The following is a 27,729-nucleotide window of genomic DNA, read 5'->3' as shown; positions in this document are numbered from 1 at the left end:
GGCTTTGAGCATCTGTGGACGCTGTGGGCGCCCTCGTCCTCGGGCGCCTCTTCACAGGCTCCCTTCTCTTTTGCCCTCTTTCCATGAGTGTTCCCTGGAGCCCCCAGCCCCGGCCCCTTGCAACCTCAGGGGGCTTCTGAGCCTGTTCTGAGCACTTAGGCGGGACCAGAGGCCACTCTGCTTAGGGTGGGACCTCAGGGTCTGGTCCCTGGAGCCCAGAAATGTCTGTCTCTGACCGCCACGGCCAGGACCCCACACCACCCGCCCAGGAAGCTCTGCCCTGGGGCAGGTGGAGGTGCCCTCCAGCATCCCCACAACCTGCCTCCTGCACCGAATGGGTTGCTAAGTTCCTGGGGCTGGGCTCACAGGTGCTACCTGGGCCATCCAGCTCACCTGCCCGCATGCAGTCCCAGGCCTGTCACTCCGATCCATCCGTCACAACAGCCACCAGAGTGTTTTTCTTAAAACATAGGTCTGACCACATTATTTCCCTGCTTGAGCCTTCCGAGGGGAGTGGCTGGCCTGGTCTGTTCTGTCACCACTGCTCAGTGCACAGGAGCTGCAGGGCCACCTCCCACTCACCCTCCTTCAGGCAGCGGCCATGCCTGAATGGGGTGGGGGCACCCGGGCTCCCTCGTCCCCGTGACAGGCCATTGTGACACTCCCCTCAGCGTCTTTCCCATTACGGGAGGCACCTCAGAGGTGGGCCACCCGTGGCTCTTTCCTGCTGTTGGGCTCCCTCCAAGGGTGTTGGTGGGTAGAGGTGGGGTCCCTCCCCTTCCCAGCTGAGTAGAAAGGACATGGCGAAAGCAGGGAGCTGGGCCCGCTGCCGGCGGGCATCTGTCCCCTGACAGGCTGTCTGCCCCTGCCCAGCTCATTGCCACAGGAGAAGCACCGGAGCAGCCCCCCTGTGGAGACCCACCCGAGGCCACGGGAGGAACAGGAGAGCGAGCTCGCAGAGCCAGACCCCGAGCAGAAGAGGAGCCGGGCTCGGGAGCGGAGGCGGGAAGGGCGCTCCAAGACCTTCGACTGGGCAGAGTTCCGCCCCATCCAGCAGGCCCTGGCCCAGGAGAGGGCTGGTGCCTCGGGGCCCACCGACCCCCACCCCGAAGCAGAGCCGGGTGAGCTGGAGCGGGAGCGTGCACGGCGGCGAGAGGAACGCCGGAAGCGCTTTGGGGCCCTTGACATGGCCGATGGGCCAGGCACCGACGAAGCAGCCTTGCGCATGGAGGTTGATCGGGGCCCGGGGCCGCCCGCGACCGCTGACCTCAGGACACAGAATGTGCACGTGGAGATTGAGCAGCGGTGGCATCAGGTGGAGACCACCCCTCTCCGGGAAGAAAAGCAGGTGCCCATTGCCCCCCTGCACCTGTCCTCCGAGGACGGAAGTGACCGGCTCTCCACTCACGACCTAACTTCCCTGCTGGAGAAGGAGGTAATGGCCAGGGCCGTCACGGACGGGTGAGCTCTGGGCAGCAACCAGCAACCCCCCCAGCACCCACTGTGCCTAACACTGGGACAGTCCCCCTACCCCAGGGGCTTCAGAGCCCTTGGGGAGGCAGACACAGGTCAGGGCCCCAGAGTGCAGTGCAGGCCTGAGACTCACGGGGGTGACAGGGTGGCAGTGGGGGGAGGGGGGCCTGGCCCTTCCAGAGACCAGAGGAGTTGGCCATGTGTTTGGGGCCCTGCCCTTCAGAGGCAGGGCTGCCGAAGATGAGGCTGGGGGAGTTTCAGTGCTCCCGCAGGGACTCGCCTGCCCTGCCTCAGGCATGAGTTAGAGGACCTGGGCAGAAGAGGGGCAGGCACAGACTTAGGTCTCCATCTGCATGTGGCACCCTGTGCCCCTCGCTGAGACCGGAGCGTGCGGGGCAGCCAGCAGGAGGTGGGGGCGGTGGGGCCTCCTCCAGACACAGAGTTGGGGGAGCCCGTTCCTGCATTTGTAATGTTCTTCCTTAGTGAAAATGTACCCAGAAATCAATTTGCAGAACTTTGTGGATTTGTATGTCTGAACGGAGGTGCCGTGGCCAAGGGGGTACAGCGTCACACCGTCTCTTAGGGGCGCTTGGTGACGCAAATCCAACGTGCGCTCCACACAGTGGCTGAGGGCCCCACAGACAGGCCGCCCCAGCCTCCCTCACTTTTCTCTTTGTTATGTTTTGTTAAATTCGTGAGGCCAACGTTTGTCACAAGCATCAACACTTGGGTTTTTTCCATTTCCACGCGTGTCAATATGATGGTAAAGGCAGGATGCAGTAAAACAGCGTTCAAAGTTACGTTGCTTAAACAGCAAAACCAGGCCTGCCAGTCAGCAGGCCACACGCTGGGCGCTGCTTTGGCTTTAGACGTGGGGTGTCCAAGCCCAGTCCCTGCGGCACGCCCTGCTCGCACTCCCCGCGGCCAGCATCCGTGGGTCAGAATCGGTGGAAGTGAGAGGAGTGGGCAGGGGCTCACTGGGCACCTCCCAAGGAGCCCCACACAAACGGAACTTGCTCTGAAGTCCAGTACAGCTGGTCAGTCAGGGTTCTTCCCGTAAGAGCCGAGGCAGAGCCTGGAGTGAGGCCTGCTGGGAGCACACGGGCCTGGTGACTGCGCCAAGGACCTCGAAGGACCCAGGGGGAGGTCTTCTCTGACACGGGCCCGAAGCCCTCATTCCCTGGTGGGTTCTGTGGGTTGGATCCTCGGGCCAGTGCGGGGATTATGTGGGTGCCCAGGGTGACAAGGCTGCCAGGGTGGTGTACAGCCTCAGCTGGAGTCTTGGTGACAAGCACGCCTCTGCTCTGAAGCTCGGTGCCCAGAAGGCTATGAGGGAAGCTGGAGCCCCGCCCAGCTGGAGTCGGGACGCCCCCAGGGCCTGGGCTGTGCTGGGCTTCTCCGGTGGTCAATTTGCTTTAAAATGTGTGTGTGTGTTTGCCAACAGTTGGAGCAGAGCCAGAAGGAGGCCTCGGACCTCCTGGAGCAGAACCGGCTGCTGCAGGACCAGCTGAGGGTGGCTCTGGGCCGGGAGCAGAGCGCCCGGGAGGGCTACGTGCTGCAGGTAGGGCTGAGGGGCTGCCGCGGCCCTCCAGGCGCCCTCGGGCTGCTTGTGTGTCACCCAGGCGGGCTAGGAATGTGCAAAACCAAGCGCCAGGCCTCGGGCTTCCCTGCCCCAGGAGCGGGCGCTCCGGACAGCGGGCCTATGGGGGTCTCCCCTGGTGTGACGTTTTGGGGAATATACCTGCAACTTCTGTATCTAAGGGTTTCTCCTTTGCTTTTTGGTGGAGTAATTTTGGTTGTCTCTCCCTCTGGCTGTCAAAGGGCTCACTGTATAGTAATCACATATTTGCGAGTAAGTTCTAATTTTTTTTGACAATAGCAGTATTAGTCCCATTTTACAGACTGAAGAATGGAGTAATAGTCTCCTTATGACTGAGTTAGTGGCAGAGCTAGAGCTCTAGAGCTGGTTCCCTGTCCCTGCCCACATCTGTACCCCACCTGCAGGGCCATCTGGGGCTGCTACGGCTAGGCTAGTGGCCCACCTCTGATTCTCTGCCCAGGCTAAAGTGTGAGGGGAAACGTGGCCACCCAGCCTGGAGCCGATTTGCCCTGTGGCCTGGAGGAGGGATGAGGGCTGCAGCCTGGACTGAACCAAGAGCCTGAGCCCTGCATCCTCACTGGAGGTCTCTGCCAGGGTGCTGGCCACCAGGCAGACTCCCGGGGGCAGCCTGCCTGGACGGGGCAGCGGTCCAGGCCCCGTCTAGTCCTGGGGTGCACACGCCACACTCCCGCCCCTTCGGCGGATATGCTGCTGGGAGAGGTGGCTGTGGGGGAGCAAGCTGGGAACCAGGGCTTGGGCCTCAGCCCAGGCTGCAGACGCAACACTTGAGTCAGGGCCCCACGCTGACCTGCAGGAGCCGGTACCCCTCCCCTGAGCACTAGTCTCCTTGCCCATGTAGACCGAGAGCCCGTCCCCAAGGGCCTTCCTGGCTTTCAGGGACCTGGAGTCTCTGGGCTGAGTTGCTGGGCCAACGCTTCAGACTGCAGTGCCCTGGCCTCCTTGGTCCGAGTCGACCCTCTGGGCAGAGTCCGCCTTCCTGCCTCCAGTGCCGTGTTCGTTGCACATTCCCCCGGACTCTCTCTCTCCCCCAGCCTTGGCCCTGCCCCAGGAGCCCCATGTCCCCCGGACCTCCGCCCTAGCCCTTTAGCTGCAGCTGTTGCTGTGCCCAGGCCAGACTCTCAGGCACTGAGAACTGGTGACGGGGCACCCCCCTTCCCTGCACCTCCCTCCAAGACTCTCTGAGTCATTTGTGCAGACCCTCCAGGTTTGAGAAGCATCTTTTAAATCTCTGGTTGGGCTGCCATCCTACATGCGTTGATTTCACACCAGGTGGTGAAGACCCTGGCCATGGATTTTGCACATTGCTAACCTGAGCACCTCCCCGGGCCTAAGCTGGACGGGTGCATGAGCCTGCCCGAAGCCCGCCAGTCGGCTGACACCTTAACACCTTTCTGCTGGGTCCAACATGGGTTCCTTTCAGTCTCTTTTTGTGCTTTGAAAATGATTGTAAACCAGAGTCTGAATGAGCAAGGGCCTTTGGGGTTAATGGTCAGGAGGACCGGCGGCTGGGGACGGGTGCTGGGCTGACGGGGGGGAGGAGGAGCTGGCCGTGCGGGCACGGAGCGCGAGGCGTCTCTGACTTACGGAACTGAGTGTCACATCTGTGGCTCCCCGCCAGCACACGTGGAGGGAGCCGCATGCAGGCCAGTCCTTAGGCCAAGCTGTTCCCACTCCGTTCACGTTCCTGTTCTCTCCTGCGTCAGCTGGTTCTGTCTGTCCTGCACGCCTTCTAGTGTGGGGAATTCTGTTTCAGTTGTGTTGTTTTATTTTCTGCACGCTTCACTCTCTTATTTTGAGTTTCACAAAGGTTTGTTTTGTTAATTCTCATATTTTACTCCATGGTTTCCATTTTCCCCCTCATTTTGTCTTCTTGCAGGTAGAGATTAGTTCTTCCTGTTACTGTAGAGGACGGGCCCACTTCCCCCAGGAAAGTGTTCGGGGGTCACCTGGCTGACAGGCACCAGCGGTGGCCTCCCTTCCTTCTCCCTGTCCGAGAAGGAAGCGGCATCCCACGCCGGTCCTGCGCTTGCGGGGTTCGTGGTCTTGAGCTGTGTGCCTTTTGTTTTGCAAAACAAACGCCGCGATGTAATGCACTGCCGCTCCCCGTCCGCCCTTCCTGCCGGCCTCCTGCCCCTCAGTCTTCGTCTTGTTTCTCAGTGTGCTCCATTATTCGGTTTTGTTTGGTTTATTTCTCCTAGAAGCTGTTTGGTTAGAGCTGTTTAGATGTTAATGTCCATGTTTTCTGTTTACCTGGAAGCAGCTACTTGCCGAAAAAATTAAGATGATTTGTTGTATTTTTTTAATGAAAACAAAAATTGTGCAAAGGATAAAAGACAGACCCACCAAGGAGCTTTTCTGTGGTTGACCCCGGCCAGAGGTGTGACACTCAGAACTGGGAGGCCGGAGTGTTACTAACCAGTGTTTAATCGGTTTTTTTAAGACTGAAGTGGCCACCTCCCCGTCCAGCGCCTGGCAGAGGCTCCACAGAGTCAACCAGGATCTCCACAGCGAGCTGGAGGCCCAGTGCCAGCGCCAGGAGCTGATCACGCAGCAGATCCAGGCCCTGAAGCACAGCTATGGGGAGGCCAAGGACGCGGTCCGGCACCACGAGGCCGAGATCCAGAGCCTCCAGGCGAGGCTTAGCAACACTGCGGCCGAGCTCACTGTCAAGGAGCAGGCGCTGGCCAAGCTCAAGGGCGAGCTGAAGCTGGAGAAGGACAGGGTGCGTGAGCAGCTGGAGGAGCGGCAGCACAGCGAGGCTGCGCTCGGCGCCCAGCTGCAGGCCAGTGAGCAGAAGCTGCAGCGTGCGGAGGCCCTGCTGTTGGAGAGGACACAGGAGCTGCGGGACCTGGAGAGGCAGCGGGCGCTGCAGCGGGACCGGCAGAAGGAGGTGCAGAGGCTGCAGGAGCGCATCGCCGACCTCAGCCAGCAGCTCAGCACCAGCGAGCAGGCCCAGAGGCTGATGGAGGAGCAGCTGCAGCGGAACTATGAGCTGCTGCTGGGGAGCTGTGCCGAGGAGAAGCAGGGGCTACTGCGAAGCCTGAAGGAGGCAGAGGACAGGGCCAGCGCCCTCGAGGACCGGCTCCAGGGCCACGAGCAGCAGCTGGAGGTCCTCCACCAGGAGAAGCTGAGCGCCAAGGCTGAGGGCAGTGAGGCAGTGCAGCGGCTGGAGGAGCAGCTGGAGGAGAAGGAGGCCAGCCTGCAGGAACTGGCCGCACACGTCCAGGGCCTCCGGGATGAGCGGGACCTGGTCCGGCAGCGCTTCCAAGAGCTGATGGACCGTGTCACCCTGTCTGATGGGGACGTGGCTGCGCTTCAGGAGAGGCTGCGGGGGAGGGAGGCCGACTACCAGCGCCTGGAACTGTCCTACAGGCGGGCAGCCGGCCAGCTGCAGGGCCTGCACGCTCGCCTGCAGGAGAAGGAGGAGGAGCTGAGGCACATAAAGGCCGTGCATGAGAAGGCGCTGCAGGAGAAGGAGAGCCTGCAGGAGGCCTTGGGGAGCAGCTCAGAGGGAACGGAGATGAAGCTCCAGGGAAGGGAAGAGGTTTTCAGGAAATCGGCAAAGGCATCTCCAGAGGTGGCAGGCGAGCCGCGGAGCGCCGTCAGGGAAGCAGAGGCGGCCGGCATCTCGCTCTTGGGTCCGGGCTTCTCACACTTGAGGCTCGAGGAAGAGCCAGGGGCTGCCCTGGGGGAGGATCAGGGGGACAGCAGCCCCCGGAGAGGAGAGGGCATGGAGCCCCCAAAGTTGGGAGCGCCTGATAGGGAGGGGACCCTGCAAAGCACCTCAAAGCCCAGCCAGGGTGCACCTGGCATTAAGAGGCAAAGAATCCGGTTCTCCACCATCCAGTGTCAAAAATACACCCACCCCGAGGGGTCCGAGAAGATCTGGACCAGCAGCACGTCCTCCGACACCAGTCAGGACCGGTCACCCTCGGAGGAAAGCATGTCGTCAGAGGCCACCCCTGGCTCGCTCCCTGCGACCAGCGACGCAGACACCTACCTGTCCATAATCCACTCCTTGGAGACCAAGCTCTACGTCACGGAGGAGAAGCTCAAGGATGTGACGGTGAGGCTGGAGAGCCAGCAGGGCCAGAGCCAGGAGGCCCTGCTCGCGCTGCACCAGCAGTGGGCCGGCACCGAGGCAGGGCTCCGCGAGCAGCTCCGCGCCAGCCTGCTTCAAGTCGGGGCGCTGGCCTCCCAGCTGGAGCAGGAGAGACAGGCCAGGGCCAGAGTGGTAGAAGACCACGTCGGGGAGCTTGGTGGCTTCCAGGTGAAAAACAGCCAGGCACTGGCTTGTCTGGAAAGCTGCCGGGAACGGCTGCGGTCTTTGCCGGGAGCCGTCCCGGAGGTGGAGGCCGGGGCAGCGGGGGCGGGGCCCCTGGCCAGCATGGAGAGCTTGCTCGTCAGCGCCATCCAGGCCCTTGGGCACACACAGCGGGAGGAGGAGGGGCCCGCAGCTGCACCGCAGCCGCCCCGCCTGCCGGAGCTGAGCGAGCAGGAGCAGCTCAAGCTGCTTTCTGACCAGATGGCTCTGGAAGCCGCGCTCATCGGCCAAATAGCGGAGTCCGTGAAGCGCACGACCTCGGATGTCGCGCACGTCCTCTCTGAGGTTTCTCAGTCGAGGAAGGTGCTGCTGGACTCTGAAAGTGGCGCAGGGTGGCCCAGGGCCCCGGCAGACGCCTGGGCCAAGAAGGTGCTGGTGGACGGAGAGTTCTGGAGCCAGGTGGAGTCCCTGCGCGAACACCTGGAGATGCTGGGTGGGGAGGCAGCCCGCACCTCAGGTGGCGGGCAGCAGAGCCCCCCGCCGGGCCTGGGCCCCACCCTGGCCGATGCCACGTGGGTCAGGGCAGAGCTCAGCTTCGCCATGCACTCGGTGAGGGAGGCCCTCCAACGCAGGTTGCAGAGTGTCCAGGAGACCTTGCAGGGGACCCAGGCAGCCCTGCAGCAGCACAAGCGTCTGCTGGGGGACATCTTGGGAGCCTACCAAACCCCCGACTTCGAGAGAGTGATGCAGCAGGTCTCGGAAGCCCTCGAGCCTCTAGCAGGCGCTGGAGACGGGGTACAGGCATCCTGGGGCTTGAGCCCAGCACAAGTACTGAGCTGTCAGGACACGGGGGGCTCCCAGGAGCTCTTCCCCTTGTCCAGCCAGAGCCCGGGGGCCCTCGTTGCTGTTCAGGAGGAGCTCGCCCTGCAGCTTAAAGACAAGGCCAGCCTCCTAGGGGAGATCTCTGCCGCCTTAACCTCGCTCCCTTCCGCGGAGCCACTGAGGGACTGTCAGCAGCTCCTCCAGGCATCCCGGAACCTCTCTCAGGACGCTTGCTTGGGAGGCCTCAGTCAGTATTCATCCTTATTAGTTCAAGATGCGATTGTTCAGGCTCAGGTGTGCTATGCAGCCTGCAGGATCCGGCTGGAGTATGAAAAGGAGCTCCGGGGTTGCAGGGAGTCCTGGCCGGGTGGGGGGGCCTCCTGCCAGGAGCAAGAGCTGGCTGTCGGGGCCCTGAGGGAGGAGTATGAGGAGCTTCTCCGGAAGCAGAAGAGTGAGTACCTGGACGCGATTGCCGTCATAGAAAAGGAGAACGCAGAGCTCAAGTCCAAGGTCACCCAGCTGGGCCATCAGCAGAAGTGCCTGGAGGAAGTGGAGGGCAAGCACCTGTCTGCCCTGCAGAGGGGGCACGAGGGGGAGATGCAGTGTGTGCTGGAGGAGGCCGAGCACAGCAGTGTCCTGAGCCAGCTGCACGCCTCCGTCAGAGACAGGCAGGACCTGGAGAGGCACCACGTGGAGCAGATGCAGACACTGGAGGACAGGTTCCAGCTCAAGATCAAAGAGCTGCAGACAATCCACCAGGAGGAGCTGAGGGCCCTTCAGGAGCACTACTCACAGACCCTGCAGTGCCTGCAAGAGACCCTCCACCACTACCAGGGACAGCCCCCTGCAGCCCCGCCGGCCCCCGGCCCCCCGAGCAGCCCCCACCAGGCCCCCTCCTGCAGCCGGCCCACCGAGGGGGAGGCCGACTCCGTGATGGGGCTGAGAGCACGCATCCAGGAGCTGGAGGCCCAGGTGGACGTCCTGCGGGAGGAGCTGGAGCACAGGGGTCTGGCGGGCAGCGCAGCCTTGCTGCAGGAGGAGCACCAGAGGGACTTTGAGAGCCTCAAGGTTTCGAAGCAGAGCGAGTGGTCAGGGCTGAGGGGCGGGGGGTGTCTGGTGCATCTGGCCCTCGGGCGGGGCTGAGAGCGCATTCTGGGCTCTGAGTCACTGAACAGGAGTTGACATTCTGTTCCTCCCTTGGCCTCTGGCTGGCTGTGGTGGGGTCTCTTTGCGGGGCCTGTAGCCTCCCTACTCTGCGCCCCTCTCCAGGCTGTGCAGAGCTGGACCTCAGGAGGGGGCCCCTCCCCCTAATGTCCTAGGACAGCAGAGCTGGGTTCCCAGAGGACGGGAGTATTTGCAAGATAGTGTTGAGGATCACTCCCCCACCCCAGCTCTGGGGGACTGGCGTCGAGGGGCAGCTTCTCTGTGTGGCAGTGGCTTTTCTTCCGAGTGAGCACAGCCTCACTTTCTCGGGAGTTTGGAGACGTGACCTTTCCTGTTTCACATCCCCCTGCGTTATAGGCAGGGCCCCCAGGCCCCGGCTCGCACAGGTGACGTTCCTGGGCCTCATGCGCCCTCCACCTCAAGTCAGGCCTCAGGCGTGCAGAGCCAGCGCCGGGTGCAGGGGGCCACTGTGCCTCTCCTGCCACCCCCGAGCTGCTGTGGCGGCCCGGGATGCCCCAGCGCAGGGCTGTGCTGGGCCCTGAGGCCGCTTTCACTGCTTTTTTCCTGAGCCAGTCAAACCTTTTGAAAAGTACCATGAATCACGAGGAAGCTTAATGGCTGTTCCCAAAATGCAGCTCAGTGCCTCCAGCGGGCAGCACCTGAGCGTAGCCTTCAGAGCACCAGCTGCCTTTGAGAGTAACTCCCAGCAACTTTCCACCTCCCAGCAGGTCTGCACAGGAGGCAGCTCTGTCAGGGCCCAGATGGGCAGCTCACACCGGGGCGGGGGAGAAGAAACCCCCCTGTGCCAACGCAGGGCGCAGGCTGTGCCCCAGCGGCGATGCAGGCTGGGGGCTTGTATGCTGCTGGTTCTGTGCATCCTCCGTCTCAGGCCCGTGCTTGTTCTTGTCTCCCCCAGGACACACGCAAAAATCACAACCAGACAGCTCCCTTAGTGGGCCTACGTGACAGCTGTCACTTGTACAGAGTTTTGCCCAGGTCAAGGAGACCAGGGTCTTGGCCAGAGGGCCCTCAGCTAATAGCTGCAGGCTGGGGCCTTCCCTTACGACTCTGGGCAGTGATCATGGAGGAACTTTTATCGGTTCCTGGGATTACTTAAGATTTGTTTATAGAGCAATTGTTTTTTTAAACACATATGCTCTCCAAGGAAGCAGCCAGTCTTTAAAGACACCTTAGAGTTTCTGTAGCAAGAATTTTGATCTTAATCTGTAAATAGTCTAAAGCGTTCAAATCAAACTTAAGAGTCTTAGGACCTCTTGGCTGTGTGTTAGCTAAGAAACCGTGTTGAAGCAAAGAGTGCAGGAGGCAGCTCCAGAGCCCACCCAGCTCTCCTGGCTGGAAGGGCGGTGGGGGGAGATGGCCAGACTCCATACGGAGCCGCCAGGGGAAGGACAGCCGTTAAGACCTTGTCCCCAGTGCAGCAGGTCTGCGCAGGGTCCAGGCTCTGACCGTGAGTTTGACACACTGCCTGGAGAGTCTCAGAAAAGCCTCAAAGAGGCCTGCACACGGGGATTGGATTTCTTGGTATCCTTTCTTGAATTCATGTACAAGATGATGGACCAGACAGTATAGGAATTGGGGCGGGGAGGACATACATTTGGAATTAAAACGGCCACATTCTTCCAGAGCTTTAAAACCCCTGAAAGGCCTGATCCTATTCTGAAACAGATCTTGCAAGGGTTTTAGGCAGGAAGTATGCCTCCATGCACAAAACAGCTGCACATGCCACGCCCCATGGCTGTGTGGCGAGCTCACCTGCTCCGTTGATCAGACCGAGTCTGATGAGCCAGGCCTGGGCAGCCCAGTGGGACATGTGGGATGGTCGGATGCCTTAGGGCCTGCCTGCGTCCTCCCCTACACTCAAGTCTAGGTAGCAAGCAGTCTAGGTGGTAGCAGGCACAGACAGTTTGACCGGCCACTCTTCTGTTGTGTCAGTGCAGTTAGTGGAGGTGCTGATTTATCAGTGCCCCTCTTTGTGACTCCTTCCTTTTCCTTTTGAAGGAGTCATGGTGTCTAATTCCCTGTGGACACCAGTGAGGTGGCAGCTGGCCAGTGGCAGGGCCGCCCCGCCGAGCTCTCCCGGGGTGACCCCTCATTCACAAGATGGCCTTGTCTCCCCGTGGCTGACAGACTGTTGTTGGTGCCCCAGCTGTGATGGTGCTGAGTGTGTCTGGCTGTGTCACGCAGACCACCGCGGCCAGCCCCTGAACGCTCGCTCCCTCTGCCCCTCCTGCCAGTCCTGCCTATCGGCAGTTCCTTAAAGGCCCAGGATGGACTGCTTTAAATTCCACTGCAGCCTCTTCCTACCCACAGTACCCACCCCTCCCACAGAGAGAAGGGATTCCGAACCACCACAGTAATCAGGCAGAATACATGGTGTAAATGCGCTGAGAATAAAATGCACGGGGCACCAGTGAGTCCCCAGACAGCCGTCAGCGGCCCCGCTGGCATGGTGCTCTGCTCTAGAGAGCGTGTTCTCTGTGCCAGGAGCCTGGAGGGGCAGGGCCGCAGTTTGTTTATCAAACAATTGATTAGATTAAGCCCAACTCAGAGATGAGGAAAAATCAGTAAAGCCCCCTGTGCACCTCGCAGGCCACGTGTGAGCGAGGGTTTGCAGCCATGGAGGAAACGCACCAGAAGAAGATTGAAGACCTTCAGAGGCAGCACCAGCGGGAACTGGAGAAACTGAGGGAGGAGAAGGACCGCCTCCTGGCCGAGGAGACCGCGGCCACCATCTCAGGTAGGCGCTGGGCCCGGCAGCAGGTGAACCACTCGACCCTTCCTGAGCTGAGTGTGCAGCTCCGAGTGGGGAGCGGCCTTCGCACGGCCTCCTGTGAGGGGTAAGCCTGGTCGCCCAGGAGAGCTCTTGGACGGCCTCTTGGGAAAAGTGTGGTCTTAGGACCCCTTCGAGAGCTTGCCACCCCAGAGCCAGCATAGCTCCCTGTGGCCACCTGCACACCCCGGTTCCTGTGTGGGGCTGTCCCCAGCCCTGTCAGCCTCTCCGTGGGCATCTCTTAGACAGACGCCTGTCACCTGTGCCCACAGCGCCCAGCATGGCAGGGCCCCCATGGCTTCTCCCTGGCGAGGGCCTGCGTCCCTCCCTCGGGGCTGCTCCACAGTGGCTTGTGGGTTTAGTCCCAAGAAAGGAAAAAGGCCAACCTGAAAGCCTGCTTGTTTATTTATAAACTCATACTTGAATTTTATTGACTTTTATTTCATCAGTTTGGTTTTTTCACATCCAAAAAAACACACCTGCATCCCTTTTGCGGGGAGTGCCCTGGGAATCCTCCCGGCCTAAACAGTGATGGACTGCGCACTGAGGCGGCGCCCTACCTTCCTGTCGGTCTTCCCCTCAAGCCCTGGTGCTGACAGCTGTGTCCCGTCCACAGCCATTGAAGCCATGAAGAATGCCCACCGTGAGGAGCTGGAGCGGGAGCTGGAGAAGAGCCAGCGGTCCCGGGTCAGCAGCGTCAGCTCGGACGTCGAGGCCCTACGGCGGCAGTACCTGTGAGTTGGCGGCCCGCCACAGCGGGCCCGAGCACTGCACTCTCCTGCTCATGCAGGCAGGCAGAGGCCAACCACTAAAAGCCAGAGAATAAGAGGCAGCAAAGGAAATTTTATAAATACTGTCCATTCTTGACCGATCTCAGCGGCCACCCCTGGAATGTCGCCATCAGCTGCTGCAGCTCGTGAGGAGGGCACGGGCCTCGTGTGCGCGCTGTGGCTCCGGGCCATGCCTGGCAGAAGCGGCCGCAGTTGCTCCATTTTTCAGAAAGCACGTGCACTGAGGGCCCTTGCGCAGCCAGGAGAGTGGAGAGCAGATTCCAGCATGGCCGCCCTCGAGGTTTTCCCTCCATAGAATCTGCGCCACAGGGAGCCCTTGGACTGGCTGCTGCCAGGCCCTGCCGAGCCAGCGTCTCAGGGGGTCTGCAGCCTCGCAGAATCAGGGTCTCACCTTCCCGGCTCCTGTTTGGTGTGGTCAGGGCCCAGGAGGGCTGGAGGGGTGACAGGTGTGCAGGGCCTGGACGACTTGCCCTGAGGCACTCACTCTGGGATCCCCAGTAGGAGTAACAGCCCTTCTCAAGGAGTCCAGGGTGGCCGAGAACAACGTTGTAAGGTTTTGATTTTCCAAACATGGGCAGAGTCTGGTACTGGGCTTTCAGACCCAGAGGCCCCACACTTAGTGCCGAGGACAGACTGCAAGTCCAGCTTCTCCCTGAAACAGCACTTGCTTTGGCGTGTGTGTGCGTGAGGCCTCTCCTGACCCCAGAGGAAAGTTTTGTCTGTGGGACAATTAAACTTCTTGAGAGAGGCTCCTATTCAGCTGAGCATGCGCTCGCTAAGACAACAAACCTTAGGCTGCTGAGCCTCTTAGAGGCCTGGGCCCTGGGCGAGGGCAGGGGAGTGAGTGCTGCCCTCTCCCCAGGGAGGAGCTGCAGTCGGTGCAGCGCGAGCTAGAGGTCCTCTCCGAGCAGTACTCCCAGAAGTGCCTGGAGAATGCCCACCTGGCCCAGGCGCTGGAGGCCGAGCGGCAGGCCTTGCGGCAGTGCCAGCGCGAGAACCAGGAGCTCAACGCCCACAATCAGGTGAGGCTGTGGCCGGGCCAGCTGGGGTGGAGCCAGGCCTCCTTCAAGGTCACCCCTGGAACCCGGGCTGCGGAGGGTCCCCCAGTCTGCAGGCATCTCCCCAGTGTCTGATGTCATCCCTTGTGACAGGGGCCATTCCTACGTGAGCCAGCTGCTGCCCTTTGGGGACACTTGGCTCCAGCCCTTCTGGAGACCCTGGGAGTCTCTCTCTTACATCGCGTCTCTGAACTTCTCCTCCATTGCTGCTGGGTGGGGTCAGCCTGTCTCCCGTCTCCAGGCTGGGACTGTGTTTAAACACCTCCCAGTCTAGACCATATACTGCTCACATTAGTTTTTATCTGATTATTCTCTTAAAATGTACCTGCTCCTTAGAAAACTGGGGTAACATTTTAAATCCTGGCAAATGGAACAGCTAGAGGCAGGTTTAGTTTGAGAGAAGCTGCTCCTTGGGCACAAGATGGGACCATTGTCCACACAACCCACCCACTCACTCATCCTCCCCGGGCCTCAAGGAGACAGGCGTGTTGGCCTGGCCTGGCTGCAGGCCTCTGGGCCCACAGCTTTCCATGTGGGGGCCTCCGGCAGGACTGGCTCCCCTTAGTCACTGCAGTGGCCTGAGTTGACCACTGTCAGTTGGAAAGAAGGTCCAAGAAGTGAGTGGTGATTGTGGCAGGAGGGCCCAGTCCTGCTCAAAGCGGACAGACCAACCGTTATGGTCACAGAAAGTACTAAGGATTGTGGAAGCCTACATATACAAGTCTGTAAAAACTTGGAGCCCATGTAAATGGCTTTTGCAAAGACACACAGCTTGGCATTTAAATCCAAGCTGCCACTGTGCTTCCTGTGCTCGTGCACAACCCCAGCCCCATCCCTTTTGGTTATGTTGCTGCCCCCAGGAGCTGAACAACCGTCTGGCTGCAGAGATCTCACGGTTACGGACGCTGCTGACTGGGGACGCCGGTAGTGAGGCCGCTGGCTCGCCTCTCACACAGGGCAAGGACGCCTACGAGTTAGAGGTACCGCTCAGACCGAACGTGGGGACAGCACTGCAGGGACAAGACTCAGCCAGTGGGAGGGGAGGAACGGGAAGGTCCAGATCACACCAGGACAGCGGTGTGGGGCCCTTTAACCCCGTTCTCGCTCACCTGTCTTTCTCCCACTTCTCCCCGCTGACAAACTGACTGCCTGAGATAAAACATTCAGTAACTATCCAAACACTGCAGCTGCTCGCAATCCCGTGGTGCCCTGTTAACTCAGGATCTGGGAGGTCTGTTTTAAGTCAGGATGTTTGGTTTTTCTGTGTCCATAAAGTGTCCTTTTATAAAAGCACTTAGATTTCTCCCCATTCAATTAAAATTCTGTCATGAAAATACCGTATCCCACCTAAATGATGTGGGAGAGGCTGAGCTGAGGCCTCAGCAGGACACCTCCAGCCTGAGGAGGTGGGGTCTCGGGTCCAGGAGGACTCGCAGCGGTTTCTCTCCTGTCCTCTTTGTGTGGGGTCTGCACTGTGGGTGGCGGCAGCGGTCGGGTGGCCGGCCCTCCTGGCTGTGTGCTGGCGAGGCTGGGAAGGAAGCTACCAGCTCGCTGGCGCGGAGGGGAGCTCTCTGTGTGCCCGTCTTTGCCTCCCAGCTCTGGAAGTCACTCTGTTCCTGGCTTCTCTCATTCTAGGTCTTACTGCGGGTCAAGGAGTCAGAAATACAGTACCTGAAACAGGAGATCAGCTCCCTCAAGGATGAGCTGCAGACGGCATTGCGGGTAACGGCACAGCCCCGTGGGGGGCTGGAGGGTGGGTCCTGGCGTCCCTGTTAGTGCGGGCTGGTGGGCTTTCCCCAAGAAGGTGGTTTCAAAACCGAGTTCTAAGAGAACGCCAGCCTGCAGGCAGGTGCAGTGAGAATGAGGAGCCCACTGCCTCGCGGCCTGTGTGCCCAGGTGGGGCGGTGAGACCCGAGAAGGCTGTCCGGGAAGTACGTTCCGTCAGGCCTGCCAGTATCCTGCAGGCGCTCTTAGAGTCAGGGAGAAGTCCCAGGGGGCCGTTCAGTGCCTTAGGGAGACCCAGAACAGAGAGGGGTCTTCCCAGCTGAAGCCACAGAGAGGTCCTTGGGGGTCAGGACAGCTGCAGCCTGGCCGGCAGCCAGGGCCCTGCCGTGCCTGGTTCAGACGGAGACCCTCAGCTGTGCCTGTTTTACTTCGGGTCCGGTTTCACCTCTGGAAGCTTGGGGCCGACCTGCCTTCCCTGCTCCAAGGCGGTCCCAGTCTTCCCGCAGCAGCACCCCGGCTCCAGGAAGCGGGCCACAAGGCCAGGCTGGAACCGTGCTTTGCTCTGTCCTTGTTCCCCAAGGATAAGAAGTACGCCAGCGACAAGTATAAAGACATCTACACGGAGCTGAGCATCGTGAGGGCGAAGGCCGACTGTGACATCAGCAGGCTGAAGGAGCAGCTGAAAGCAGCCACAGAAGCGCTAGGGGACCGGTCCCCGGAGAGCACCCCCGTGTCGGGATACGGTGCGTCCACAGGCCTGCACCCATCCGGTCAGAGGGCTGCGGGCAGTCGGGCCAAGCAGAGGGGTCCTTCTGTGTGTCCACACCCACTACCTTGTGGGACGACCAGTGGCGGCTTGGGGCCCCTCCTCCTGCTCCTTCCAGACCTGAGGCGGGTCAGGCCCTGATGCCTGGGGAGGCCACACCATGGTGTGTCCATGGTGACATCAGGCATGTTTCCCAAGTTCTTGAAGAACTCACTCATTTTCTGGCAGCAGCTCTCACTGGTTGCTTGATCCTGGGGTTTTACCATCAAATCTGCAAAAGGCCGTGGGAGCAGGGAAGGGGGGCCGCTGCCACCGAAAAGATGTTACAGGTATCCACAGACCCCAGCTTCTTTCTCTCCACTGGCAAGGATCCCTGGTCGTGGCAGTCCTGATGGACGGAGGGGAGAAAGAAAGGGTGGCGTGTTAGGTCTTCCCAGAAGCTGCTGGGTGACAAGCAGCAAGAGTCAGAATCAGAGCAGACTCAATGTCAGGTTAACTGAACGGTAACAGGGCTGCTTCCAAGGAGGAGCCTGGGAGTCAGGGGGAGGCATCCTTTCTGTGACCTGCTGGTTCCCTCTGAATGGACAGTGTGCAGAACCCGCACCCAGTGACATTCTGTGCCTCGCACAGGCCACAGGGAGGGTCGTCTGGTCTGTGGCATCGTCACACAGAGAAAAAATAACAATCTCTTCCGCGGGGCGCATAGAACAGCAGTGGGTCTGCTTGTTCCCTCAGATATAATGAAATCTAAAAGCAACCCTGATTTCTTGAAGAAAGATAGATCCTGTGTCAGCCGGCAACTCAGAAGCATCAGGTCCAAGGTGAGTCTGGGGGTCCCTGCATGTGTGGAGCCCACCATGGGCCACAATGGGGAGACCCAGGGTTCCAGAACTGGCCCTATGCGCTTACCCTGCCGGGCTGGCTCCAGTGGCATCAGGCTGAGTGTGTCCTTGGCGCCGCACTGGGATCGTCTCCTGGCGGCAGTGGGGGCTGGCGCCCTGCTGTCTGTGCCGCTTCTCACGCACTCCTCCCCCAACCACATGCCCCATCCACAGCGTGTGACCCCGCGTGCCCTCCGAGGGAAGGATGGGCGGAGGGCGGGGTGGCCAGCATGTTGCACTTAGCATTCATGTGTGTGTGTCTTCTTTTCTGCCCTTTCCTCCGACAGTCCGTTATTGAGCAGGTCTCATGGGATAACTGAAACGCCCGCTGCCAGGTCCCCTGTCGTGTAGGTAAACCACCTCTCACCACCCACCCTCCCGCCCACCGCCCTCAAGGGGGCAGCCACCTGCATGCACAGCGCACACCTCCCTAGCAAGCTCCCTATTATGTGGTTACTTCATGCCTCCTGCTCCAGCCGGCATATCACAGTCCAAGTGAAGTTCCTTAACCCATTCTGGGGAGTGAGCTGCACTGTAACCTCTTAACAGACTTGACCCCTTGCGGGGGGGAGCACCCCTCCCAGCTTGGTGGGCTGCCCACGGAGCCGGCATCAGGGGGAGCGTGGCCTGTGAGCAGCTCTCAGCCCGTCACCTGCATGGCGAATGGTGCGCTCACGCTCTCAGGGACACCGTTGCCCTCCATCGAGGGGTGGACTTGACAGAGCCCCCCACCACTGAAGAAACCCCTCCACCCCACCCCCAGTTAACAGGCCAAGGAGGGCGAGCCCAGGTACTCAGGGAGCTCACCCTTGTGGACAGGGCTTGGGGGCCAGGCTCAGCAGAGCCCAGTGCCTGCGAGTGACGGGGCTGAGCCCTCACCAGCCCTGGCGACACTGGGGCCGCTGAAGGCAGTGCCGCTGATGGGGCAGAGATCCAAGTGCTGGCTGCATGACGCCAGCCTGTGTGACGGTGGACCGGGACACTCGGTGCCCCGGTCACTGCCTTGAGTGTGCGCACAGCTTGGCCCACGTGGTCTCGCTAACTCGCCAGAGAGCAGGCAGAGCAGCAGGAGGGGCACCAGGGGCAGGCCGCGCTCACCCACAGAAGGGCTTGCTTTAGGGACGGCCTAAGAAAACCCAGACAGTTTAACTTGGTCAGCTTGGTTGCCCTGTTTTCTTATTTTGCCGAGTCACTTACCACCAAACATGGTTTAGGCTTGCTGAAAACTTAGTTTGGGCTTTTCTCTTTAAGCACGAAAAACGTTCTGTTCAGCAAAGTGAAAACCTGCTCTCTGGCTTACGGTTTTCTTGCTGTAGAGTTCCTGTTTGGGGCTGAACTGCAGCTGCTGTAAGTGCCCCGTGAGGGCCTTGGGCTGCTGTCGGCGCCCGCGGAAGGGAGACGCCAGCGCTTCTGCTGGGGCCTCTCAGGGAAGCCTTGCTCCAGCCCGCCCGCCCGCCCCGGGGACAGCTGCGTAGGGGAATCAGAGGAAAGGCCTTTGGGCTCTGGACAAAGGGCCAGGAAGTCAGGGAGAGGACTTTTGCAGTGAGGGGGGCTGGGAAGGCCTTTTATGTCGCCGGGAAATGGACAGTGAAAGCGTCAGGCACCCCCAAGACGTCCGCCAGGGGCTCTCGGCGAGGCCCGGGAGCAGGGCTTCCCAAAGTAGCGTTTGAGTCTGCGTTTGGCTCAGCAAGTTTCCAGTGTAAGGAGGTTCTCGGTTGTGAGCCCTGCTGGCCCAAGGAGCAAGGTGGGGCCCTGACGGTCATCTTCAGGGTCACGGCCACAGTACTGGCCGGGCCTATAACATGCTGTCAATAAGTGCTTGCTAGGGGTCTTTGCCACCCTTTTTCCTGATCGTATTTAGAAACCCCCTCCTCTCCCCTCATGGGGAGACGGGAATGAAGCTGCCCGGAAACAGCCTTCTGTGCTTTTTGATACGGGATCGGATGTGTGTGGTTTCCGTCTTCTGTGTGTGTCATGTCTGGTGGGCTGCCTCCCTCAGAAGGCGGAGGGCTCGGCCCTACCAGGTCAGCCTGAAAGCAGTGTGGCTCCCGGGAGCCCTGCTCTGGGCGTGGGTCAGGGTGTGGGGTGTGCAGCCCAGGGCTGCCTGAGCACAGCTGGGACTCGTCAAGCATGCAGGATGGGAGGACCTCTGTCCCTTGGGTCTCAGGATGGCGCTTTGGTGTTTGCTGCCATCATGAGGGGAAGACTGCGGCTAGAGCAGAGCGGCGTGACAAGTGGCAGGGCCTCCAGGCCACAGCCACACTTGGGCCCACCCCCTGTGCTTACGAAAGTTCGGGGTCTGACTGGGACATAGATTTGTCCCCATCCTCCAACCCACTCAGTGGCGACTCGTTAAGAAAACACAGGCAGAGCTGTTCCGGGTGAGGCTGGGGCACCGGGGGATGCGGGTGACGCAGACGTCCGCACAGAAGGAAGCCTGAGCCGCTCTGGGCCCTGCGTTCATCTAGCTGTACTGCGCTTCTCGGCTGGGAGCGGGGGGGCCCCTGGGGCCGTGCGCCGAGCTGATGCCCCTTTTCTCAGCCAGAGGTGACATCAAACAGCCCGCAGGACTGCAGCAGAAAGTGCTGTGTCCCCATCAGGGAGGTGCCGTTCACCTCAGGACACCCAGACTTCAGCTTGGCCGGGCCCCACGCAGACAGGGGCAGGTTTCCATGGGTGTCCCCAGACTCCGTAGCTGCCGTGCATCCAGCAGAGTTTCCAACCAGGATGCAGCCAGGCCAGGAGGGAGACCAGTCCCGTCCGCCGCATCCTGGGAGCTGGGGCCTCCCAGAACCAGAGGACAAGGACACGGGGCGGTTTTCTTGTCCCAGGCAGGGTCCTCTCTCCTGGCTGAATTGGCCTGATCCCTGTTTGTCTAGAGAGCCCTGCGTTCAGAGCTCAGCTTCACATGCATCCTATTTCTCATCCAGAGGACACGGCCACCTCTCAGGGTGCCCCCTCAGCGTGCCCCGCTGACTCCCCGGTAGTGCCCTTGTCCGCCGGGGCCGCGGGCTGACGCCTGTCTGTTTCCCCACCAGAGTCTGAAAGAAGGCCTGACGGTGCAAGATCGTCTGAAGCTCTTTGAGTCCAGGGACTTGGAGCAAGACTAGCCGTTCCACTCGACCTGACCCACCCTGGCCGGTGGCAGCACCCGGCCGCTGCCCGCCTGCACCGTTTCTCTCACTGTCGTCCTCGTGGTGGTCGTTGTCCTCGTGAACCATGGGTCCGGGTGCAGAGACTGGCTGGGCTGTCCGCCACTACCTGCGCTCCGTCAGCGCCCTCCCCGCCGCCGCCCTCCTCACTGTCAGTATTAAGGCCCAGCAGCCTGTCGATAAGCTAGCTCGGTCTCGCCGGGTGCACGTGGGGCCGGGCCCGGCAGGTCACGTAGGGCAAGGACAAGCCGCCGGGTCCGGCACTGAGAGCTCACTAGGCCGCAGGGGCAGGAGGGAGCTGGCCGAGAGCCGTGGCTCATGGCCTGGACTTACCACCTTTGGGCTCGGGAGGACAGCATTTTGTATTTGTTCCACTAACGCAGCTTAGAACCACACCCCAGATAATCGTGGTAAACCCATCACAACCTGAAAAATGTTGAAAGCAGCCATTCCTACTTTTGTTCATTTTTTATTAAATCTTGCACAAAACGCAGCCCCTCGCGTGCCTTCCTACACTGGCTTCGGTCTCGGTCACCAGTGACCCGGTCTCGGCGCAGCTGGAGACTGTGGACCTGCAGCCGGGCTTTCTGGCTGTGATCACAGGTGGCGGTGAGTCCCCCAGAGTCATCCAGGGGAAGACTGTCTGTCTCCTCAGTTTTCTGAAAAGAGGGCTCCATTTGTTTTCGAGCAGGTTGACAGGAAACCCCACGTTAGGTCAAGAAGGTTGGAGGACGTCGAGCAGCAGACGGAAACTGGCCACAATGACTCGTCCTCCCAGACTCCGTCCACCTGTGCTCTGGAGGCTCTCGCAGCGCTTAGAGCCGGAGCTAGGCCTAACGGCTTTCCTTCTTAATGGGCCAAGTAACACCTTTTTAAGTGCCCCTAACACCCCAAAGTGCTTCTTGAGAAGCTCTCTTAAACTGGGGTTTCAGTTATAACCCCACGAAAACTGCTAGTCGGCGGGGGGGTCTAAACACATGGGCCAGGCGGGGCCTGATCTGCGGCCTTGAAGCCAGGTGGACGCTTGGAGGAAGTCACTCTGGCCTCGCTCACTGATCAGCTCCTTGGTTTTTGCCGGGAGCCTTCACTCTGGGTGAATGCCTGAGTTAGCACGACGGTCTTGGTGCGTGGATGCTTTGAGGGCGAACGTGCAGAAATCATTTGCTCAGTTTCTGGATTAAGTTAAGGAACAGGGTCTTTTGGGAAAAGTCCTGGAGGGCAAGACAGAGGCCCTGCATGTGTTAAGACCCCTCCTACCGTCTTCCTCTGGGGAAGCCTGTGTCTCTGCTCGCACCGAGAGTTCCAGTCCACGAGCTTTTAAGGGTCTTAAGTCACAGCCGTGGCTCCTCTGCGGCTCTTCCATGTTTTAAGAAGGAAGAGGCTGTTGGCTCTGCCTCTCGGCTCTCGTCAGACACGCCCACTCCTGCGCTGGAGACTGGCATCGTTCCGGTTGAGGGAGGACTGCGGCCTTCGGTGTCTTGCTCAGAACGGGAGTTCCCCTCGGGTCAGCGCAGCCCCCAGGATGGTCGGGGGCAGAGGGGGGCTCACGCCTTTGGAGCACGCGCCCCGTCACCAGGTTTCTGTTGTGGCTGTCTCTGGGGGCCCTCCCAGAAGGGCAGGGTCTGCGTGCCCCAGGGAGGGCTGTGTTCACGTGGTCAGCTCTTCCCAGTGGTAAACGTCTGCTATGGCCCTTGTGACCTGGCACCTGCGGGTGAGTCATGCCACACATGCCCATGGGAAAACTGAAGTCTGACGTCATTTGACAGCTTTGTGAGCACATGCGTGATTCACTGCACGTGGCCACCGGCGCCGGGCAGGTGTGAAGCCGGCACTTGGGCAGTGCCAGCTGCGGGGTGACGTGCAGAGAGGTGGCAAACGGGACTTGGCTGCTGGAGGTCGATGCTTGTGCTCAGAGGCAGCAGGATGAGTGAAACTTTGTGGGTGAAGTGGTGGCTGTGCTGGGGGACCAGGTGGTCTGTCAGGGCCCACAGCTCCCTGTCTCGAGTCCAGCTATTGCAGTGGAGACTGTGGGCAGACCCGCCTCCAGCCAGCTCAGTGGCATCTGTCATTCGTGGTGTCCGGACCCAGCACTGGCTCACTGACCCTGTAGCTAGGCACGAGGCCTCGCACCACCAGGCTTGGGAAGAAGAGAGTTGAGGTTTTTAAAGCAGCAGAACTATGACCCTCAGAGTCTGCACGAAAGGGACTCTGATGAGGCCAGGAGACACAATGGATGGTGTAACGCGTCTTTACAGAGGTCCACTGAATGCCATTTGTGTTGTCAGAGGGAGGTGAGACCCCTTTCTGGCCTGCTGCCTGGAGGGCCCTGTCCAGGCCGGCTTTTAGGCTTGTCCACCTGCCGCACCCTGCGGGGCCCCCCAGCTCTGGCCAGTGGAACCCTGTGGGCAGGCACCCCCACCTAAGCTCCCGCTGGCCACATCCGCACAGGGCGGTCCCTCCTCCCCGGCGCCGTGGGGGGTGGTCTTCACGGCTCACCGTGCCCCAGATTTCTCCCTGCTGCTCACGCGTGAGGTCTGAGCCCTTAGCTGGGGCTCAGAGCTGTTCTCAGAGTGAAAAGAATGCCACTCCCTGAACATGAGTTGGCTCTTCATTGTCCTGAGGAAGCTTGGGAGTTAACTTTCCTTTATAGACGCAACTTCAAAAAGCAAAAAACAGGACGCTAGCCCTTTATCACCTAGAAAGGGGAGAAATTTTAAGTACTGCCAAATACAAAGGACAGGGAAATGTGTAGTGTTATGCTTAAAAGGAATTAAGTACTAAAGTTTGGCAGGCTGATTGGAAGCCTCAGCCACTCAGGACATCTCGCGCCCAGGAGCCCTGGACAGCGGAGCTGGGACCCGCTTCGTACGCGGATTCCAGCTGCTGCCCTCGGGTTTCTCTGCCCATGGCGACTGATAAGCGCTTCTCTGCCCTTCAGGAAGGGACTTGGCAGACTGCTGCCGAAACAGGCTTAAGGCATTTATTTGCGCACCAGTTCCCCACCTGTCCCACCTTTCTTCTCTCTGCACCCTCCCTGAGAGGGGACCACTGGGCGGCTCAGCAAACACTGAGACTCAGAAAACAGGGAAGCCGGCATCCACCCTCACCCCGACCAGCCATCCCCGGCAGGTGAAGGCGTGAGCGCAGGCGCCAGACCCCAACGTCCAGGAAAGGTCTCTTCGCTCGCCAGAGGTCAGGTCAAAGGTTAAGTCCTTCCCCTCTCCCAGTGCAGGGCGCCTGGGATGCCCGCTTGCTCTCAGGAGGCACAGCCATACTGCTGAGCAGTTTTGTACCTTTTTACACGTGTACACTTTTGGCAAAGCCATACTTTCCAGAGTTGAAAACTTAAAATGAGACTCAGCTTGAACTGAGGGCTCACGAAACCCCTTGCTTGCGGTTCGCTGCTGGGCAGACAGGATGGAGCCTGTGTGGAGTCCCGGCCCCACTCTGTTCCTTGGAGAACAGTTTCTCTGTGCACGAAACCAGCCGCTGCAGTTCCGGTCCCTTCCCTCACAGTCCGCCGCGTGGCACTCAGAGCAGGTGGCCCAAGTGTCCCTTGGAAGTTACTGCAGGGATTCTGTGACAGTTTGTGTGGTCGTGTTTCTTTTTAATCTTACAGAAGCCTCTCTTTTTAAGACAGAACAGCTTTGGGTACAACACTGAGCGCCACCCACTGTTAACGAGGAAATGTTCTTAATGCCTGCTGTATCTTACTTTAAAGTTTTGGTCGTTGAACAGGTGGTTTTGTTTTTCCCTAAAGAACTTAGTGGTGCTTGTGCCTCATTCCCGGTAGAGCCTTGCAGAGTCTGGAGGAGAGTCAGGAGAAGGAGAAGGTGGGAGTGACACCTGCCCAGACCCTTGGCTCGGTACTTAAGACGCACAGGGAGACAGGGCATCGGGTCTAAGTCACTCACTGGTGAGCACTTGCCAGCAGGGCTGTTTTGTGTGACGGCACGGAGGTCACAGAACTCGTAAGGCTGTGATTCTACGATGTGTCTGTCAGCCTGCTCAGACACCAGAGCCCTGAGCAGCCCGTCCTGTGGGTGACCGGGGAGGGAGGTCCAGCCTCACCGGCCCTGACTTCACGCCGAGCAGCCGTCGGACACGCGTCTCCACGCCGCCCCCGACCCCCCACACAGTAGCTGTCACTTGTTTGTTTCATTTTGTAGGAAACTCTGAACAGTCTACAAAGGACACTCAATTCTTTACCGTGTTATGTTTATACCACAAAAGCAAGTAAAATGGATTTTAGGATTTACCTTTAGTATTAACTTATCTCCTGACTTAACTGTTAGGATTCAAAACCAGTTAAGTGATGCGAGTTAACGCCTGTGGTTTTCCTAAGTGATGTTTATAAAATGTGAAGTCTCTAAGTGGCTCCTGCACAGTCACACTTTGTGGATCTTCTCACAAGTGTACTCCTCTGTCAGGACAAAAACCGACCACGCCCAGCTGCTGAGGGGTGCAGGGTGGCGCACAGGCAGCTGTCTCACCAGCCGCCGCTGCCGCTGCCGCTACTGCCTGGGGGCCAGGCCACAGCGAGGCCCCAAGAAGAGCCTGGGCAGCGGCTGCTCTGGACAGTTCACGACTTTCGTGTTTTAGTTTGAGGCATTTTTTTCCAACAAAGCTTCTGATCGACTGTCTGCTACAACTGAAGTGTTACTCCGTCAAATATTTATTCCCTGTGTGACGCGCTGGATTTCCACGGGTGTAGCTCATCGTTTCCATTTTGTAAATACTACCTAACTTCACATAAGCAGCATCATAATAAACTATTTTTGCACCACGCTCTGCTCGCTGTGAATGAGGTTCTGTTTAATGGAAAGACATGCAAAATAAGCATTTAGGTCAAAAGTCAGAAATCTGGTCGGGATCCTAGAGATTTATACTTGGGTTTTTGTTTGTTTTTACTTTTCTAACCTGCATTTTAAGTTTTGGATTTGTCATCAGCATTTTAAAATCAGGAGATTTCACATGTTCACACACAACAGAATAGACAGACAAACTTATACATCCCGAGTCTAATTAAGGGACACTGACTCAGTTACAGAAACTTTTCCAGAGGCCAAGGTGACAGTAAGAAACACCCAGGAGAAGAGGGTCATAACGCTTGCAGACCTGCCCCTCTGTTAACACATTTACAGCAGTTCTACTGTTTGTTAAAAAGAAAATTCATCTTACATCACGACCCGGTGCGCACACGCTCCAGCCGCAACCCAGGCTCTCACAGAGCAGCGCACGCTCACTGGGACACACTCTGATGTCTCCATTCATTGTTCTAAAGTTCTGGTTGTGACCCACTGAATAAATGTAAAACAATAAACTGCATTTTTTTTTCGATGTTGTCACAACCTTTGGAATAAAATACCGTGAGAATGACTGGGAGTCCAAACTTTTTAGATAAACACAAAGAAGGTCTGACTGACTTACCTGTTGGAAATCAGCGTGTGGAATCTGTAAAAGCAAACACAGTGAACGCCGCACTCATTGGTGTGAAACGAAAGCTCCCCCCCTCCCCCAAGATCAGGAGCAAGACAAGGACATCTTCTCAGCAAATCTATTCAACATTGTGCCAGAGACTTAGGGAGAAAGAGCGGGGCCCCCGGGGGGAAGAGGCAGCACCGCCTCTGTGTGCAGAAGGCACGCTGTGGCACACGGGAGACCCAGGAACCCACTTCAGCAAACTACCTAAAACCTACTAAAGCCAGGCTTGCAGGGTACAAGAGTCATGTAACTGAACTCCTCTACATTAGTAACAATCTGACACAAATGCATTTTTTAAAAGAACAATAAGACTCACCCACTGAAAAACTACCAAATACTATTTAAAGAAAGAAGATTTAAGTAAATGGAAAGGAATGCTCATTTACAGATTGGAAAATGTAACACTGTTAGAACAGCAATATTTTGCAATTTGATCTACAGATTCAAGACAGTCTCTATCCAGATCCCAGCTGCTTTTGCACAAGTTCATCAGCTGATCCTAAGATTTAGGTGAAAATGTGCAGGGACCCAGAGCAGCCAGAGCAAAGCTGGAAAAGAAAGGCAAAGACAGAGGACTCGTGCTGCTGGGCCTCAGAACACACCAGAGCTCCAGCTGTCGAGCTGCTGTGGCACCGCCGGGGACCCAGAGGGCAATGGGGCAGTGCTGAGTCCAGGGTGTCGGGCCAGTCGGCAGGGAAAAGTAATCTCTTCAATAGCGCTGGGACTGCTAGCTACCCACGCACAAAAGAACGAAGCGAGGGCTGAGGGCTGTTACACCGTGTACCAAAGTTAACACGGCTCACAGACCTGAACACAACAGCTAAGAATGTAAGACTCTTAGAAAAAACATAGGAGCAGACCTTTGTGAGCTTGGGTTGGGCAAACGTTTCCTAGTTAAGACACTAAAGCACAAGCAGCTGAAGTGAAAGCAGGTAAACTGAACTATATCGAAATTAGTAACATAGGCTACAAACAGCACCATCAGGAAACTGAAGACTCCCCAGAGACCTGGAGGAAATGTTCGCAAACCGTGTTTCTGATAAGGAACTTACATCCAGACACACAAAGGACTCATAACAGTGAAAAGGCAACCCAGCGAAACAATGGGTAAAGGTTCGAACAGACGTTTCTCTAAAGACAGTATGTAAATAACCAGTGAGCACGTGAAAAAGTGCCAGTATCGTTAGTCACCAGGAAGACACGAGAAAAACCCGCAGCGAGGCGGCACCTCTCACCCAGCAGGCTGGCTGGCACTACAGTTGGGCAGGCTCCGAGGGAGGGTCAGGATGGTGAGCGGTGGGCCCACGAGCTCGCCTCCCCGCGGCCACAAGAAAACCACAACTGGCTGCTGGACAACCACCGAACAAAGACTGGAACCTAGCAAAGACGACCTTCTGCAACCGGAAGCACAGAGGGAACCACAGCAGGACGGCAGGAGGGGCGTGCTCGCGATGTAGTTGGGCCCCGTACCCCCCGGCGTGGGCGACCCACACGCTGACGGACAGTTAAGTCGCAGAGGGCCCCCAACGAGTGAGCGCTCTGAGCCCCACGTCAGGCTCCCCAGCCCGGGTTCTGGCACTGGAAGGAGGAGGAGTCCCCAGGACATCTGGTTGTGAAGGCCAGGGGGGCTTGGCTCGAGGAGCCCCACAGGACTGGGGGAGACAGAAACTTAACTCGCTTGGGAAGCGTACACACACTCTTGCGCACACCAGGGCCAAGGGCAGAGGCAGTGACTTC

General features: G+C 58.8%; 1 protein-coding gene across 7 annotated transcripts in view; it reads left to right on the top strand.

The window, feature by feature from the left end:
- The window catches only part of MPRIP (myosin phosphatase Rho interacting protein), a 110,504-nt gene extending 85,208 nt beyond the window's left edge, over positions 1-25,296 (top strand). For 3 of the 7 annotated variants that reach the window (XM_072938579.1, XM_072938576.1, XM_072938580.1), the window contains 11 exons: positions 874-1,435; positions 2,918-3,034; positions 5,535-9,248; positions 11,955-12,102; positions 12,752-12,869; positions 13,789-13,948; positions 14,845-14,964; positions 15,620-15,706; positions 16,290-16,452; positions 17,211-17,296; positions 20,395-25,296. In XM_072938579.1, coding sequence (XP_072794680.1) covers positions 874-1,435; positions 2,918-3,034; positions 5,535-9,248; positions 11,955-12,102; positions 12,752-12,869; positions 13,789-13,948; positions 14,845-14,964; positions 15,620-15,706; positions 16,290-16,452; positions 17,211-17,296; positions 20,395-20,466 — 5,347 coding nt within the window. In that variant the 3' untranslated portion in view covers positions 20,467-25,296. Of the gene's footprint in view, positions 1-873; positions 1,436-2,917; positions 3,035-5,534; positions 9,249-11,954; positions 12,103-12,751; positions 12,870-13,788; positions 13,949-14,844; positions 14,965-15,619; positions 15,707-16,289; positions 16,453-17,210; positions 17,297-17,643; positions 17,708-20,394 lie in introns of all 7 variants that reach the window. The other 4 variants (XM_072938577.1, XM_072938578.1, XM_072938583.1 and 1 more) reach the window with 4 other exon arrangements.
- The last annotated feature ends 2,433 nt before the right edge of the window (positions 25,297-27,729 follow it).

This window comes from Vicugna pacos, chromosome 16 (genome assembly GCF_048564905.1).
Source record: "Vicugna pacos chromosome 16, VicPac4, whole genome shotgun sequence".
Lineage (NCBI taxonomy): Eukaryota > Metazoa > Chordata > Mammalia > Artiodactyla > Camelidae > Vicugna > Vicugna pacos.
This window is presented reverse-complemented; position numbering and strand designations above follow the sequence as displayed.